This window comes from Sphaerodactylus townsendi, linkage group LG01 (genome assembly GCF_021028975.2).
Source record: "Sphaerodactylus townsendi isolate TG3544 linkage group LG01, MPM_Stown_v2.3, whole genome shotgun sequence".
Classification (NCBI taxonomy): Eukaryota; Metazoa; Chordata; class Lepidosauria; order Squamata; family Sphaerodactylidae; genus Sphaerodactylus; species Sphaerodactylus townsendi.
The window spans coordinates 177803590-177820144 of record NC_059425.1 but is presented as its reverse complement, the minus strand read 5'-3'; the positions used below and the strand labels follow the sequence as shown (position 1 = coordinate 177820144).

The following is a 16555-nucleotide window of genomic DNA, read 5'->3' as shown; positions in this document are numbered from 1 at the left end:
TAAATCAATAAAGTTCTTCTTTTTTAAGCTGCTTTGTTTGAGTGTGCTCAGCCTTACAGGTTGCAGTTGGGATAAAGTAACCTGCTTTCCTGTTTTCGAATTCACATGCATCCGTGCAGGCAATGATTAGAGGCCACGGAAACAATGCGGGTTGCTGTCGAGCAGTGGTGGGATTCAGCAGGTTCGCACCACTTCGGCAGAATCGGTTGTTAAAATGGTTAAATTATTTGAATCTCACCACCGGACCCAGTTGTTAAATTATTTGAATCCCACAACTGCTGTCGAGCCTTTGCATGGAGGCATGTCTATTTTTTTATTTACCTCCACTGATGCGTAGCTACACAGGCATGCACAAATGAACCCCCACAGCCACACTGATGTCTCATGATACCACGATACGACCATCTGCACTTGCGTGGCTACGCAGATGTATGCTGGGATTTTTTTAAAAAAGGAAAACGCAGCTGAATAAAGTGCCTCCACCCCAGCCATTTGCTCGCAAGCAGCTGCAACCTGGGATTTTTCAAAAGACTCGTAGATAGTGCGATTCTCAAAAAGCCCAGTTTGGGGGAAATACAGGGCAGACTCGCTTTAGGGATGGGATCCATGTGAAGTTCCCCCACAAAATGGGTTTTTCACCATCCTTAACCTGCATTTATTGGCCCATGCAGAAGGGGCCTCAGTGAGATAACCTAAAGAGAGAGCAACTGGGAAGTCTATGACTGAAATTCCTAGAGCATTTGGTGAGTAGGGACAAGCACATGGGTGTTGGGAGTACCACTCTAGGATGTGGGATTGGTGTTTGAGGTAAGACCAGGTAAGGCCATGGCCCTTTCCACAAGGGCCAAATAAAGCATTCCAGGGATGGCAAAAATGCTGTCCCTGGGAGAGCGCTCGCACAGAACGCGTTGTTGCTGTGCAGCAGCGCCGTCCTGGCTTTCCCCGGGCGGCATGAAGCCACCCCTGAAAACCTCGCTCAATGAGGGAGGTTATTGATAAACAGCGTCTTCCTGAATCGCACCGTCTTCCCGAATCGCACCATCGGGAAGCCTCTGCTTTCCCCATTGGCTCCACTCACCTTCTTGTGCAGCATCCCTCTGGAGGGCTGCAGAGACCCGCCCACGCTGCCCTGCGACCTCTGGAGGTCACAGGGCAGGGTGGGTGGGTCTCTGCAGTCCTCCAAACGGACGCTGCACAAGAAGGTGAGTGGAGGGGGGCTTCATTCTCGAGAGGCCCGGCTCCGCTGCGTGGGAGCCGCCTCTCTGGCTTAACAAGGAGGACGATCAGGGGCTACTGCAGCGCACGCTTTGCGTCGCAGAGGCGGTCCCTGAGCCTCCACCGGTATATTTCATGCCAGTGGAGGTGTGTTTCTGCACATGTGTGGAAAGGGCCCATGTCCAGATGCTATAGTCTACCACTTTCAAAGTCCCCCTAAAGTTCCTACCATTTTCTTCCCACTTTTTGAAGCCAGCCGGAAACAACAGGGGTTAGCATCCCCGCATATGAGTCTACCACATTCAGTCTGCTCTGTTGTGCAACCACTCAACAGCCATCTTTGGAGGAGTGGGAGAGATGAATGAGATCTCAGTGGGGATCACCTCCTACATATGCTGCTGTTCTCAGAGAGTAGGATGAAGATGATGCACTTGGTAATCACAATATTGAAAGATTTAAAAGTACAATTTAAGAAATTACCTTGCCGATGATGCTTCCGACTTCCTGTTTTAAAAGAAAAATGGGCGTGAAATGAGCAAATTAAAGAATACTTCATAGCAAAAGATATTGCTTGCATTGCTCAGGATATGCTTGGTTCAACAAATGAGTCATTTCATTTAGCCGTGAGGGAAAATGCAATGTTTTTTTTATAATTAAACCAGAAAAGGGACTCCAACAAGCTCTTTTGGGGCATTCTCCAGGGGCTGGGTCCACCAGGGGGATTTCTGGGGTGAGAACCTCTTGCGGACGCTCAGGTTTTGCTCTCTGTAGATGCTTGGGTTGCCAACTTTGGGTTGAGAAATTCCTGGAGATTTGGGGGTGGAGCCTGGGGAAGAGCAAGGTTTGGGAAGGAGCAGGGCCTCATCTGGGTCTACGGCCAGAGGTGGGATCCAGCAGGTTCTCACAGGTTCCCGAGAGTAGGTTACTAATTATTTGTGTATGTGTTACGCCCCTCCTCTCAGCAGTAGCGCACAGAACTTGAAGCAGTCTAGCAGGAGGTGCACCGGCGTGCGTGGCAGCCTGCGCCTGCGTGCATTCGTTTCCCACCCAAGGACCGGCGCAGCGGCTGCGTTCTTGCCACAGCCCCGCCCAGGAATGCCCCGCCCCTGGAATGCCTGGCCACGCCCCCGTCGTGCCCTGCCCAGCCCCGTTGGCGCTACACCACAGTTTGAATCCCACCACCATGGGAACCTGTTACTAACATTTTTGGATCCCACCACTGTCTACGGCCATAGAGTCCATGCACCAAAGTAGCCATTTCCTCCAAGAGATCTGAAAACTGTAGCCTGGAGATCAGTAGTAAATCCAAGAGAACTCCAGGCCACACTTGGAAGTTGGCAACTCCAATATATACGGAGAAATCCACAACCACCATTTCTCTTTCCAAAGAAAAAGGGCACATCTAGTTACAGTTCTCCCACAGAGCATCTACAACACCATGTTTTATAATCAAACTAAGAAGTTATGTAGCGGGAGGACTTCTACTACCACTAGGCACTGAGTCTGTACAGAAAGGAAGGGCATGAATATTTTAAGTAACAATTTTACCAAGTCACCCCTCGCCGAGGAGGAGGAAAATGAGAACTCTTGTTTTCAGCTACTCCAGTAAACTCCCTGTGGAAACCTATTGTTCAGGACCAACCGTCTCCCAGTAGAGTTGCCAACTTCCAGGGGGTGGTTGGAGAATCTCCCAGAATTCTGGTTGATCTCCAGACAAACAGAGATCCATTGCCCTGGACAAAATTGATACTTTCAAAGTTGTACTGTATGGCATTATACCCTGCGGAGGTCCTCCCCATCCCTAAATGCCACCCTCCCTAAATTCCGCCCCCAAACCTACAGGAATTACCCAATCTGGAGCTGGTAGTCTTATCTCCCAGTCACCCTAGTCCAGTGGTGGCGAACCTTTGGCACTCCAGAAGTTATGGACTACAATTCCCATCAGACCCCGCCAGCATGGCACCTCTGGAGTGCCAAAGGTTCACCACCACGGCCCTAGTCTAAACCCTAGAACTTAACAAAGTAGATTTCACTCTTCCCATAAGGATCACAAACTGCGTTCGCCCTAAGTGCTCCGCACAACCACTGGGATCAATGTGGTTTTGTACCAGTTTCACCCCGTGTAATGGTCAAATTTCCAACTCCAGTTGGGAACTACTACTTTTTCAGGGAACCATGCTCGAACTCAGCTCGATTCCAGTAAAGTGCGGAATCTCTGGTGCCAGGAGTCCCCCATTCAGCCAATCACAGCTGAGTGTTTCGGGCATGCATACAGCTGGCCAATCAAAAAACGCCACCTTCATCCCTCCATTCCTGTGGCAGTTTTTTTTAATAATGTGTGTGGGGATAGACGGAACATGGCCGTAGAACAGTAGCCAATCAGAATGGAGCAGTGAAGAGGCACAGGATGATTCCGCCCTCCGAGCTGGGATCAAGCTGGTTGCAGTGGGGAACAACAATGGCTTCGACCTAGGTCAGTACCCTTCTCAGGGAACTGGGTTGAACCTATTTTACTCGTGTGCGGAATCGCCCTAAGAGAGGGAATTTCAGTAAGGCCCTGTCCCTTTAAGAAATTTCCCTAGAGGCAGTCTTCCTTTAATTATCCAGCAATGCCCTTTTTAGTTCAGTCAGTTTAAGGTGCCTAGGGAGTTGGAAGGCTGCAATATCTGTTATGTTTATGGTGCTTAGACTAAAGTGTATGGAGTCTAGAGAACATAAAGTTGAGGTGTCAACAGGAATTAGAATCCAGATAAAAGAGTGAAAGAACCAGGAGGAAGCAAGACAAGAGGACTTTCTTGAAAGGAGACAAGAAAGAATAAAAGTCTACAGCTTTAAGTTTGTTCACCAGTCAAGCAAGTGCCTTAGTTAGACCCTGGGAGGAGTTAGGGGCTCAATTCTTCTAAGCAGTAAACTTTGTTTTTGAACTGTTACACCCTGCTTGTGTGTCTCGGTCTCCCGCTCTGTTCCAGCCAAGAACAGGGCACCTTTAGATCATTTTACTTGGGGAACAGAACAATGCTTATGGTGAATGACTGCTTTGCTTATAAACCGTGGGATGTGGGCTAGGATTAATATCATTTTGCCATAGTAATAATAATATTTAGGATCAGTCAACGACAGAAAGGAAAGCCAAAGGTCTCATTAAACAGGAGCCTGACGAGCTACTGAACAGGTGGCAGGCAAAGGCCAAACAACTCCCGGGCATTGCTGGGTGAACAAGATGACTTTGCAAAGTGCAGGAAATCCCGAGTGCCACAGGCAACTCTGAGGAACACCGGCCCCCTCAGTAGGACAGCTTTCTGAAAGATACCATCTGCTCCAAGCTCTGTTGGAAGCAGAGAGAGGCTCCCATGTGACAAGGACTTTCAAAAGACAATGTTTTGAAATGTGCTGCAGAAAAGACGGCCGTGAATCACCACGGGCCGAAGTTACCTCTCCGTAACTTTGCTTGGCTTTGTTAATGCATGCTAACTTGTCATAGCCATCGGCGGTTTGGAGCATGGGTATTGATCTGGAAGGGTCAGGGGAAGGGAGCTAGCGAGCTACCCCTTCCCCTCGGGAATGGCTGATAGCGGCAAGGGGCAACCGCCCTGCCAAACAGGGCATCTGGGGAGCACCTCTTGCCAGGAACAACCGCCTGGCAGAGCCCCACAGCGGAGTGGAGCTCCAGTATGAGGCATCCGCCCACGGGAGCTTCGCTGTGATGTTTATACGATCAGATGAATACCCATGCTGTGCCTCACGCTTCTGCTTGATTAATAAAGAATGGCTATGGCCAATTGATTTACACCAGCCAAAAAGTGTAGTGTGATTATTGGGCAGGGACTTCATCCTGAATGAATTCCACCCTCGGATGGCAAAGCCGTTGCAGTATGGAGCCCTGAAACGAATTTGATGGGAATTAAGGTTCCAAATGCATGTACCAGAAGGTCAAGGGCATTTGTTAGAGAGCTATAACCTGTTTCTTTCTCTGAGGGTATAAAACTTTTAATAAACTGCCTGGTCCCTTTGAACCCTGTATCTAACTTTGCTGCCTTTCTGTCTTTGTTTATCTCAGGGACTGAGTCGTCTTCCATGTCAAAGAAGGAGGAGGAGGATAAGAAAAAGAAAAGGAGGAGGAGTTTGCATTTATACCCCGCCTTTCTCTTCTGTAAGGAGACTCAAGGTGGCTTACAAGCTCCTTTCCCTTCCTCTCCCCACAACAGACACCTTGTGAGGTAGGTGGGGCTGAGAGAGAACTGTGAGAACTGAGAGAACTGTGACTAGCCCAAGGTCACCTAGCAGGAATGTAGGAGTGTGGCAACACATCTGGTTCACCAGACAAGTCTCGGCCACTCAGGCAGAGGAGTGGGGAATCAAACCCAGTTCTCCAGACTAGAGTCCACCAGCTCTTAACCACTACACCATGCTGGCTCTCTGCTTTGATGCTGCCACCAAATCAGGTTTGAGTATGGGATTTCTCCTGCTAAGCCAGCCAGCCGCTACCCCAAAAGCTGTGTGTAGAAATGGCTCTGAATCACGGCACACAACATCCTTCCTGACAAAGTGGAAATTCAAGCTTGGGCATGTTGTGGGTCATGCACTTCTCATGGAACAAAACGTAACAGGTATGTTAGGCACACACCAGCTTGTTTTGCACCGCCCCCAATTTGAGTGAGAGATCATTGCCCGGAAACGCTGGCTCCTCCACTCACCTTGCCGTGCATCAGCAGTCGAATTGTGAGGGTCACATTTAGACCACCCTCAGAGACTTTGGATTCCATCTTCTACTGAGGTATGGTGACAATCAGAGTCTTGGGAGATCCAAGGGAAGACAATGTTTCTCTCACCTGGAAAGAGAGACAGAGAAAGACTGAGCAGTGCTTTTGTTTACTTGCTGAAAAATGATGAAAATGTTATCAGTTTGACACTTGACACCATTTTTTTAATGACATATGAGAAACCCTTCTTGCCCATACTTCCATTCTGGGGCATTGAAACTATGGTGGGTTCCACACAGGGCAAATATAGGTCGAATCCCCACTACCGTCTTAGCCAGGTTTCAAAACACAAACGACCTCAAACCTGGTTAGTTTGTGTTCTGAAACCTGGCTAAGACGGTAGTGGGGATTCGACCATAATGGGTGTAGGGTGCTGATTCACTTTCTCATATTCTGCTTCACTGTTCAAAATACAACAACATCAGAACTGATTTGAGAACTGTATTACCAACAGGATTTATGCGCCTTTCTGATAAGTTAAAAATGGCTAAGCTTCTAAATAACTCTAATGCTGAAATCTCTGAAGCTGTTGCTACATTTTTTTACTCTGTGTACTGCAAGTTGTGCAATAATGATCTTTTTATTGTATTTGGAATTCATGACACACACTGGTTTTATGCCTAATAAAGGTTTTGGATTTGGATTTGGATTTGGGTGTAGGGTGCAATAAAACTATTAATTTTGTGTGTGTGTGGGGGGGACACTTCACACATGTCCTGTTTCCAAAATGAGTCTGTCCCGTTTTATTTCCCTCAACCTGGGATTTTACAAAATCACTAAACCAGTGATTCTTCTGCAAAATTCGGATTGAAGCCGCTCTCCCGCATGAATGGCCGGGCAGGAGACACTTTATTCCCCTCCCTTCTACCTGTTCACTAGAAGTTCCGCACCATCCACTATCAGGGAGAATCCACCTGCCTGCCAGGTCACCCAGCAGGTTGTGGGCAGATTCTCTGAGCATTCGGCAGGGTACAAAGTCCCCCAATCATGTTCTCTCCCCGTAGCAGCGAATATGACCAATCTACGGGAGCACGTTCATTACTACCTAGCCTTTGCAGGGCGGTCCTTTTTTTTTTCCTTTTGTGTGTTGCACATGCACAGCTATGCAGGTGCAGCCGATCATCTTATGAGACGATCGGCATGGCTGCAGGGGTTCATTTCTGTATGCCTGCTCAGCTAGGCATGTGTTCTGGGACATAAAAAAAGAGAGAAGCATCTCTGTGCGAAGGCACCAAAAGCAACCTGGTTTGTTTTATGGGCTCCAATCACTGCCTACATTTGAACAGAAAAAAAGTAGTTCCTTTATGACAATTGCAACCCATTATACATTGGCTGTCTGGAATCCACCTATGAGAGACTGGAGAGAAAGAGCGGCCGCAATTTAGCGTGGCTGCCATTGCTGCCTGGAAAAGGGCACAGTGAAGAGGCCCCACCACACCGGGCCCTTAGAAGAAGAAGAAGAAGAAAAAGAAGAAGAAGAAGAAGAAGAAGAAGAAGAAGAAGAAGAAGAAGAAGAAGAAGAAGAAGAAGAAGAAGAAGAAGAAGAAGAAGAAGAAGAAGAAGAGGAGGAGGGGAGGAGGAGGAGGAGGAGGAGGAGGAGGAGGAGGAGGAGGAAGAGGAAGAGGAAGAGGAAGAGGAAGAGGAAGAGGAAGAGGAAGAGGAAGAGGAAGAGGAAGAGGAAGAAGGAGGAGGAGGAGGAGGAGGAGGAGGAGGAGGAGGGGAGGAGGAGGAGGAGGAGGAGGAGGAGTTTGGATTTATATCCTCCCTTTCTCTCCTGTAGGAGACTCCAAAAGGGGAGCTTTGGCTAATCTCCTTTGCCTCTTCCCCTCACAACAAACACCCTGGTGAGGTGGTGGTGGGAGCTGAGAGGAGGAGTCTCGAGAAGCAACTGTGACTAGCCCAAGGTCACCCAGCTGGCATGTGTGGGAGTGCACAGGCTAATCTGAATTCCCCAGATAAGCCTCCACAGCTCAAGCGGCAGAGCTGGGAATCAAACCCGGTTCCTCCAGATCAGAGTGCACCTGCTCTTAGTCACTGCTCTTAGCCACTACGCCACTGCTGGGAAGAAGGGAAGGGAAGAAGGCTGCCGCCGGCCACGCCCAGAAGGGGCAAGACGTTGTGACGCAGCACAGCGTCACAACGACATCAAGAGGGGCCTCTATAAGGCATTGCCCAGCCCTGGGTCCCTCCTTTCCAAGTGTGGCAGCAACAAGTTTCCCATGCACCTCTCCCCTGTTAGTCAATGTTAATGCATGTGTTCGCTGTCATAGCCAGGTCAGCGGGTTGCGCCTGGGAACTGATCGAATGGTGAGGGGAGCTGGGGAACTACCCTCTCTTGTGGTACCTCATTAAGAGGCTTGGGGCAGAGCAAGCCATGGGTCAGGATACCCAGACAGGGTCTACTGAGGCTTGGGCCGCTGAGCAATAAAACGGTTCTTCAGCATGGGGCCTTCTGCCCAGGTGAGTTTCATGGTTTGCTGCGCAAGGTTAATGGTTTCCTCCAACAGGGGGGTTGGAGGATTGCTTCATTGGGGGGCAGCACTCAGGCAGACCAGTGTACAGATCAGACCCCCATGCTGCGCCTCACGCTTCTTCTCATCCTTTGTCAATAAAACGGTTCAGCTATGGCCAATTTTTTTACCCGGAATGGATAACCGAGTTGGCACACTAACTTGGACTTATATGTCTATACCAATTGTAATAAATATTCAAACGTCCGTTTGTACAGAGTTATTATTTCGATTATTCTTCATATAAATAATAACACAATTATGCTAATACTGACCCTATTCTAATATATTCATGAGAATCATAAAGGGCAATACATTTATGTAAAGTGCCAGTGTCAATAAAACAATGTCAATGTACAAGTTTCATCATATCATTTGTCAAGTGTATATCCAAAAGTCCATATGAGACGACTAAATGCTGAATTTCAAGAAATATTTACATATCCATTTTCATGTGATTCCCAAATGGAACTTCGCAAATTTATCAAATGTATATCCAAAAGTCCATATGAGACTTCAAACTGATGAATTCCAAGGAATATTTACATTTCCATTGTCACGTGATTCCCAAATGGAACATCACAAAGGAGCTATTATATCCCATGCCTTGAGTCCATACATGGATGGTACATTGAAACTGAGAGACCTGTATTGAATCGCACCACGTGTCTGAATGCGTTTGCGAAGGTATCTTCGAGTGTTCTTTCATTATTGTGGGTTGGGGTTTCTGAGCAGGAACAGTTCCACACTCGGGTGGCAAATGAATTATCTTTGGTGCTCAGATTTTGAACTTCTCTTTTGTCTCATCCCCTTTATTCAAATGGTGAATCCTTTGGGAGACATGTGCTGCCACTATTAAAATATTTGTTTCTATCGTTCAGCAATGTGCTAGAAGCATTTTTTTCCTTTGCTGTCAAGTCACAGCTGACATGACAACCCTGTAGGGTTTTCAAGGCAAGAGTTGTTGGGAGGTGGGCTTCCATTGGCGGCCTCCAAGTCACGCCCCTGGTATTCCTTGGAGGTCTCCCATCCAAATACTAGCCAATGTCAGCGATGAGAGTGAGTGACTAATCCAAGGTCATCCAGCAACCTTCCACAGCAGAATAGGAATTTGAACCTGGTTTTCCCAGGTCCTGGTCTGACTCCTTCAGCACTACACCATGATGGATTTCTACGCTTGAAGCATAGCAATCAATCAATCAATCAATCAATCAATCAATCAATCAATCAATCAATCAATCAATCAATCAATCAATCAATGTTTATTTCTGAGTGTCAGTTAGCACTTGATATAAAAATTATAAAGATATGCTGGTTGCAAGACCACAGTTGAGAAATATTCATAGCTGAAAATACATTTTGCGGTTGCACTCAGGAAATCAGTGACTGAGTGCTATTGGAACCGCCATGTTGGCTATTTTGCAAGAACCAGCAGATACTTGCTTATGAGTGAAAGGGCAACAGTGAGCACTGACCTAGGAGTCTGAAGTATATGGAGATGGTTCACCCAACTGGTTAGGCTTTTTGCTGATCATACTTGTTGGACAGAAAACATACGTAGCCCCATACGTAACCAAGTCAGGTGATGCTGAATGTATTCTTTTAAAAATATATCTTGGAAATGTGCTGATTTGCAACAAGTCAAGATTGTGAGCCTGCGTGGACAGCCAGCCAGGATTGGCCAGAAGGTCTGTTCAGAAATGTCTTCAAATGAGCTGTATTGTGATGCAGACTTCAGAGAGTTGATACCACAGTGTTGCTCTCTCCATGTCTGCAGACATGTTAATAAACCTAGCTTGCTATTAGCCAACTTGGTTTGGAGTTTTCAATGGGTAAAAACTTCCATAACACACTCAGACAGCCCCATTGCCTTCAGAGCTCATGTGATAATTTACCTCACATTTTTGCCTGTTTTCCTTGCATAAAAGACAATCTCCCGTATTCTCAGTTCAAAACCAGATATCATGCAGAATCTTTTCTAGGTGACATTGGTTGCTTAGTTATTCCCTGTATGTCATTAAAAAGCAAAAACATGTGTACCTATTGTAGTAAAGTGTGGCTAAGTCGTACGTTTTAAAGGACTGTTCCTAACATTGCAGGTTTTCCGGTGGCGCGGCGTCTTTTCTGACTTCTAGTAATATGACTTCCCAGCCCTGCTGATGCCAAAATAATAATGATGATCGACATAGCAATACCTGATGACAGCAGGGTCGATGAAAAAGAACATGAGAAGGTCGCTAAGTATCATGATTTGAAGATTGAGATCAGTGGTGGGATCCAAAAATGTTAATAACAGGTTCCGATGGTGGTGGATTCAGACAGTGGCGCATCCGCACACACGCACCTCCAGTCCCTATTGGGCAGGGCGGTTGATTTAGTAACCTCTTCTTGGCACTCAGAAAAAATTAGTAACCCCTTCTAGAGAAGTGGTGAGAACTGGTTGGATCCCACCTCTGATTGAGACTCAGCAACTATGGCACAAACCAGTTGAGGTTGTCCAGTGGTAATCGGCACCCTGGGCACCATTTTGAAAACATTTTGAAAGCACTTGAAACATCTTTAAACTGACAAAATCAACAGATTCAAAAGGCAGCCCTGCTGGGATCCGCGCGAATATCACATCAATACATTACAACATTTTGGACCTCTGGGTGGGGCTCGAATTGTAATGAAGGGCCAAGAACCAGCTAAAGAACTGGCAGCTGCAATATTCAACAAAATTAAATAACAACAACAACAACATGAGACGGTCACTAAATACCATGATTTGAAAATCAAGATTCAGCAACTAGGACACAAACCAATTGAAGACGTTTCAGTGGTAATCGGTATCCTGGGCACCATTCCGAAAACACATCTTCAAATTGACAAAATCAACATCTGTCAGATTCAGAAGGCAGCCTTGCTGGGATATGCACAAATACGACACTGATACATTACAGTGTCCTAGGACTGTGGTGGCGAACCTTTGGCCCTCCAGACGTTATGGACTACAATTCCCATCAGCCCCTGCCAGCATGGCCAATGGCCATGCTAGCAAGGGCTGGTGGGAATTGTAGTCCATAACGTCTGGAGGGCCAAAGGTTCGCCACCACGGTCCTAGGCCTCTGGGAAAGGCTTGAATTGTAATGAAAGACCAACAGCCAACTAAAGAACTGGAAGCTGTGAGATTAAACAAAATAAAAATAATAATAACCTGTTTTTTGAAATACTTTTTGCTCAGAGTTTTTATCGTACAGTATTTTTAGTTCACTCCGTTTTCCTTTACGTCTGAATTTATTTTGTACTATCTATATCCTGCCTTTCTTCTGAGTTACTTATTACAACAAGATCTGTCCAATACCTTCTTTACAATACAACTCAATAAGACACAGCCACTAGAAAGTAAATTGAAAACACTGAACACCTTATCTCACGTTTCAGACAGAAATGATCTCCCACAGAGGGTCAGAGAGACTCTAATACGATCTATAATGCTGTTGGCAAGTCTGCATATAAATGGGGAAAAAAAACTATCTGGGTCCTAACTGCAGCCTACAAGTGAAAGAGGGGGGCAGCAGAAGAGGGGAATAGTCCTGTCTAGCCAGGGTTCTCAGGTGTGAGTTTTATTTTATGTTGTTAGAAGGAATGGGCAGATGCTGGGGTGGACACAAACTGTTTCAATAAATGATATCTCAAGATATCAAAAGCTAGTTCTCTGGAGAGGGAGGAGAGATCTTTTCAAAGTAAATAAATAAATGGTGGAAGGAATTTTAAAGCTAATCTGATAAGAATGGGCTAGAAAGAAGAAGAGGAGTAGTAGTAATTTTGAATTTATACCCCACCTTTCTCTCTTGTAAGGAGACTCAAGGTAGCTTACACGCTCATTTCCCTACCCACCAGGGCCAGAGCAAGGGGGAACTGTGCCCGGAGAATGCATGCACACTGTGCCCTGCCATGCCTTTGCCCACCCTGGAACGCCCCCGCCATGCCCCCATACCGGCGCATGCCTGGTGCATCGCATACCCCCCTTTTCCCCTTTGTGCTACACCACTGCTCCCCACAACAGACACCTTGTGGGATAGGTGAGGCTGAGAGAAGTGTGACTAGCCCAAGGTCACCAAGCAAGAATGTAGGAGAGTGGAAACACATCTGGTTCATCAGATAAGCTTCTGCCTAGGTTAGGTCAATACCTTAGCAATTCAGTAAAATTCAGATTTGGATTTATTCGGGCATAAAATTATCTGTATGCCCAAATAAGACTAATAACATATTCAGATATACATGAATATTCAGATATAACTGAAAAATTCAGGTCCATCTGATTTTTTTTTGTATTTTTGGTGTTTTTTCGCGTCTTAGCCTGCAAGGGGCGCATTTTTAAAGGTAGCAGCATCAAAATTTCAGGGTATCATCTGGAAGCTGTCCGGATTATCCACCCAGGTTGGTGAAATTTGGTTCAGGGGGACCAAGGTTATGGACCTCCAAAGGGGGTGCCCCATCCCCCATTGTTTCCAATGGGAGTTAACAGGAGATGGGGCTACACCTTTGAGGGCTACCCATTTGCCCCCCTGAACCAAACTTCACCAAACTTGGGCGATATCATCAGGACAGTCTCTGGATGATACCCAGAGATTTTGGTGTCACTAGCTTTAAAAATGCACCCCTGACAGGCACCCCAGGAAATTGCCCAAGATTCTCTGATCTGCAGTGCCTTGGCTCCATTGTATCCAATGGGGAATTTCCAGGCTTGGTGAACTTTGCTTCTAGGGGTTCAATTTTATGGGCCACCAAAAATACAAAAAAAGCCTGAATACCTTGCATTCGGATTTGTTCATATTCGGGCAGGACATATTTGGCCAATTTTTGCCCCAATATGCCCGAATTCACCCATATTTGGGCCGAATCTGGTATTTGTTGCACCCAAATCTCCAAGCTACCTTCTGCCACTCAGGTGGAGGAATGGGGAATCAAACCCAGTTCTCCAGATTAGAATCCACCGGCTCTTAATCACTACATGCCAGTCCTTGATTCATCAAATACAGGGAAGAGAAGGATTTTATATATCAACACAACAGCATTCGGGCCCTGGTCACATTGTAGACACCAACATTTTCCTACATATCCTTAAGCATCCCCTGGGTTGTAAAATTCCTGGAGATTTGGTGTCGGAGGTTGGTGGAGAAGAGTTTGAGAATGAGAGCAACCTCAAAGGGTATAATGTGATAGAGCCTACTCTCCAAAGTGGCCATTTTCTCTAGGGAGCTGATCTCTGTTGTCTGGAGTTGTAATTCGGAGACATTTTCTGGCCTCACATGGAGACTATCTGGGGACAAGTCATCATGACGAAAGCAGAGCAAAAGAGCAGGAAGTCCAGGAATGATGGGGACCAAGCAGGAGCAAGAAGGAACATGAGTAAGAGGGAATGAAGGGGTGATTAATCTGCTCCCAACCCAGACTGTGGAGAGACAGTCTGAAACAGGGAACAAACACACCATTGGCTTCTACATGTGAACATTTCTCCAAGTGTTAAGGGATTAGTAACTGCTACTCGTGGATACATACAGAGAAAGAGGAGATCGCAACCAGGCCTTGGTTGGCCTTCATCTCATACTCTGCTGTTTCCCACGTAGGGCTATTAATGTCCAAGTGGGGCCTGCAGCTTCCCTAGAATTACAGCTGATCTGTAGACCCCAGAGACAAGTTCTCCTGGATGAAATGGTGGCCTCTGAGGTCGGCTCTAAAGCGCTGCAGCCCCACTAAGTCCTCCCCTTCCCTAAACTTCACTCGACCTAAGGATCTACCCCAAATCTCCAGGAATTTCCCAAGTCAGAGCTGGGAACCCCATCCCAGAGTTCAGAATTACCTCCCCATCAATGCTGCCGCCAGTAAATGCCCCCATTTTTCCAATGCACGTTAAGTGGCTACACAAAATAAATCCAGCGAGTCCTTCATTGTGGGACTCATCGGCAATATTTCAACTTCAGGGCGTTGTTCAAATGGGCTTCGTTCCTTTCTTTATATCTAGGAAACAGAAAGCCTACATTAGACAGTTATGTAAATGTTTCCAATTGATTGAAAAAGTGGGTCATGTGTTAGCCAAATGCTCCTGGCTTTAAGATTTATCAGCGTTATTAAATTATACATGCTTCAGAGTGCAGGAAAGCTTACATTAGCCCTTTTAAAAATCATGCTGGTGAAAGGTAAACGCTTTGTTTTCGAATTTAGAAGAAGCGTTTTAAAAAAACTTCTTCTTCCACATATTGGTAATGGGAACGCTTTTCTTTATGTACCATTCAACATATTGGTAATGCCCTTCAGACACAGATGTACAGCTCAACACAGATTACACAAAAATACCATTTGGGATGCATCACAACAATAGCCCGGGTTCTTTTTTTCTTTTCTTTCTTTTTTTTGCCCAAAGCTGTCCATCTAGTTTTTATTCTTCACGGATTCTTTTGTCTTCTGCATATTTTAAAACATTTTGATTTTTTGATTTTTATTTCTTCAAGAGAGCCTGGAGGTTCCATTATATGCAAGTCAGTAAATATGTTAGAAACAGGATGAATGACAGTGCGATCGAGTCCAGCTCTGATTTGTTCAGCCAGGCTGCAGCAGCAGCAGCAGCAGCAGCAGAGTTTGGATTTATATCCCCCCTTTCTCTCCTGCAGGAGACTCAAAGGGGTTTACAATCTCCTTGCCCTTCCCCCCTCACAACAAACACCCTTTGAGGTGGGTGGGGCTGAGAGAGCTCTGAAAAGCTGTGACTAGCCCAAGGTCACCCAGCTGGCATGTGTGGGAGTGCACAGGCTAATCTGAATTCCCCAGATAAGCCTCCACAGCTCAGGCGGCAGAGCTGGGAATCAAACCCGGTTCCTCCAGATTAGATACACGAGCTCTTAACCTCCTACACTACTGCTGCTCAGATGGGAGACCACTTAGATGGGAGACCACAAGGATGTCCAGGAAGATGAGAGACTACAAGGAAGTTCAGGGCTACACAGAGGCAAGCAATGGCAACCCCCCTCTCTTCATCTCTTGCTTTGAAAACCTTATGGGATAACCATAAATGGGCTGCGACTTGAAGGCAAAGAAAAAGAGAAGAAGAATATAGGACATATGTTGGTGGGCTGCTGCACCCCCAAACCAGCATACCACAACATTAAGGTCTAACATGAAAATACATATTTTAGGTTCTCAGAAAGGATGCTTGAACACTTGCCAGTTTGGTTGACAAGTCTGCCAACGGAAAGCAGAGCCCATCTTTTGCCAAGTGGTTTGGCTGTTCCTTAGCAGTTTGAGCCTGTTTGTTGGGTTACTTTCCGTGAGCTCAAACAGTTCAGAAAATAAAATGCAATCTGCGGTGTTTCATGCACAGACGTTCTCACACAACCCGATGGGAGTTCCCTTTGTCCCTTTCCTGCAAACCTGCTATCATTGCATGAGGCTCAGTGGCTAATAGTATAAACAGTGAGCAAATAGATCCGTCACTCAGCCATAAATCTGGGAAAGCCAGATTGAAATCTTCACCCTCACTTTGGAAGCTTGCTGGGTGACCTTGGGCCAGTCATACATATTCAGCTTTGACTCTGGTTAGTATTTGGACAGGAGACCTCCAAGGACTACCAAGGCCGTGACACAGAGGAAGGCAGAGGCAAACCACCTCTGAACGTCCCTTGTCTTGAAAACCCATGGGATCGCCATAAGTCAGCTGTGATTTGATGACAAAAAGCAACACCAATAGGACTGTCCGTCCACCACACAAGAAGCACAAGGGTTCTCAATGTCCAAGTGCAGCCTGGAGCTCTTCCAGAATTACATCTTCAAGATTACAGAGACTAGTTTCCCTGGAGGAAGCGGCAGCTTTAGAGGACAGATTCTTTACATCACAACCCTGCTGAGCTCCCTGCCCTCCCCTGACTCCGCCCCCCAGAAATTTCCCAACCCAGATTTGGAAGCTCTAACCACAGCAGGTATGGGTGGGGTTGCAGGAAAGCTATGCAAAATGTATCGGGACAATTCCAATTCCCAGTCTTGAGTCACCATCAACATTCCCTGTAAGCTGAGTGTGTTCACAGCTGCACGGCC

The 16555-nt window shown here is 46.4% G+C and overlaps 1 protein-coding gene across 24 annotated transcripts in view; it reads right to left on the bottom strand.

Annotated features, from left to right (window-relative positions):
- PCBP3 (poly(rC) binding protein 3) overlaps window positions 1–16555 on the bottom strand; it is a 94930-nt gene that overhangs the window by 48390 nt on the left and 29985 nt on the right. For all 24 annotated transcript variants that reach the window (XM_048500701.1, XM_048500736.1, XM_048500709.1 and 21 more), the window contains exons 2-3: window positions 5910–6044; window positions 1696–1719 (exon numbers count right to left, since the gene is read on the bottom strand). In XM_048500701.1, coding sequence (XP_048356658.1) covers window positions 1696–1719; window positions 5910–5978 — 93 coding nt within the window. In that variant the 5' untranslated portion in view covers window positions 5979–6044. The remainder of the gene's footprint in view (window positions 1–1695; window positions 1720–5909; window positions 6045–16555) is intronic.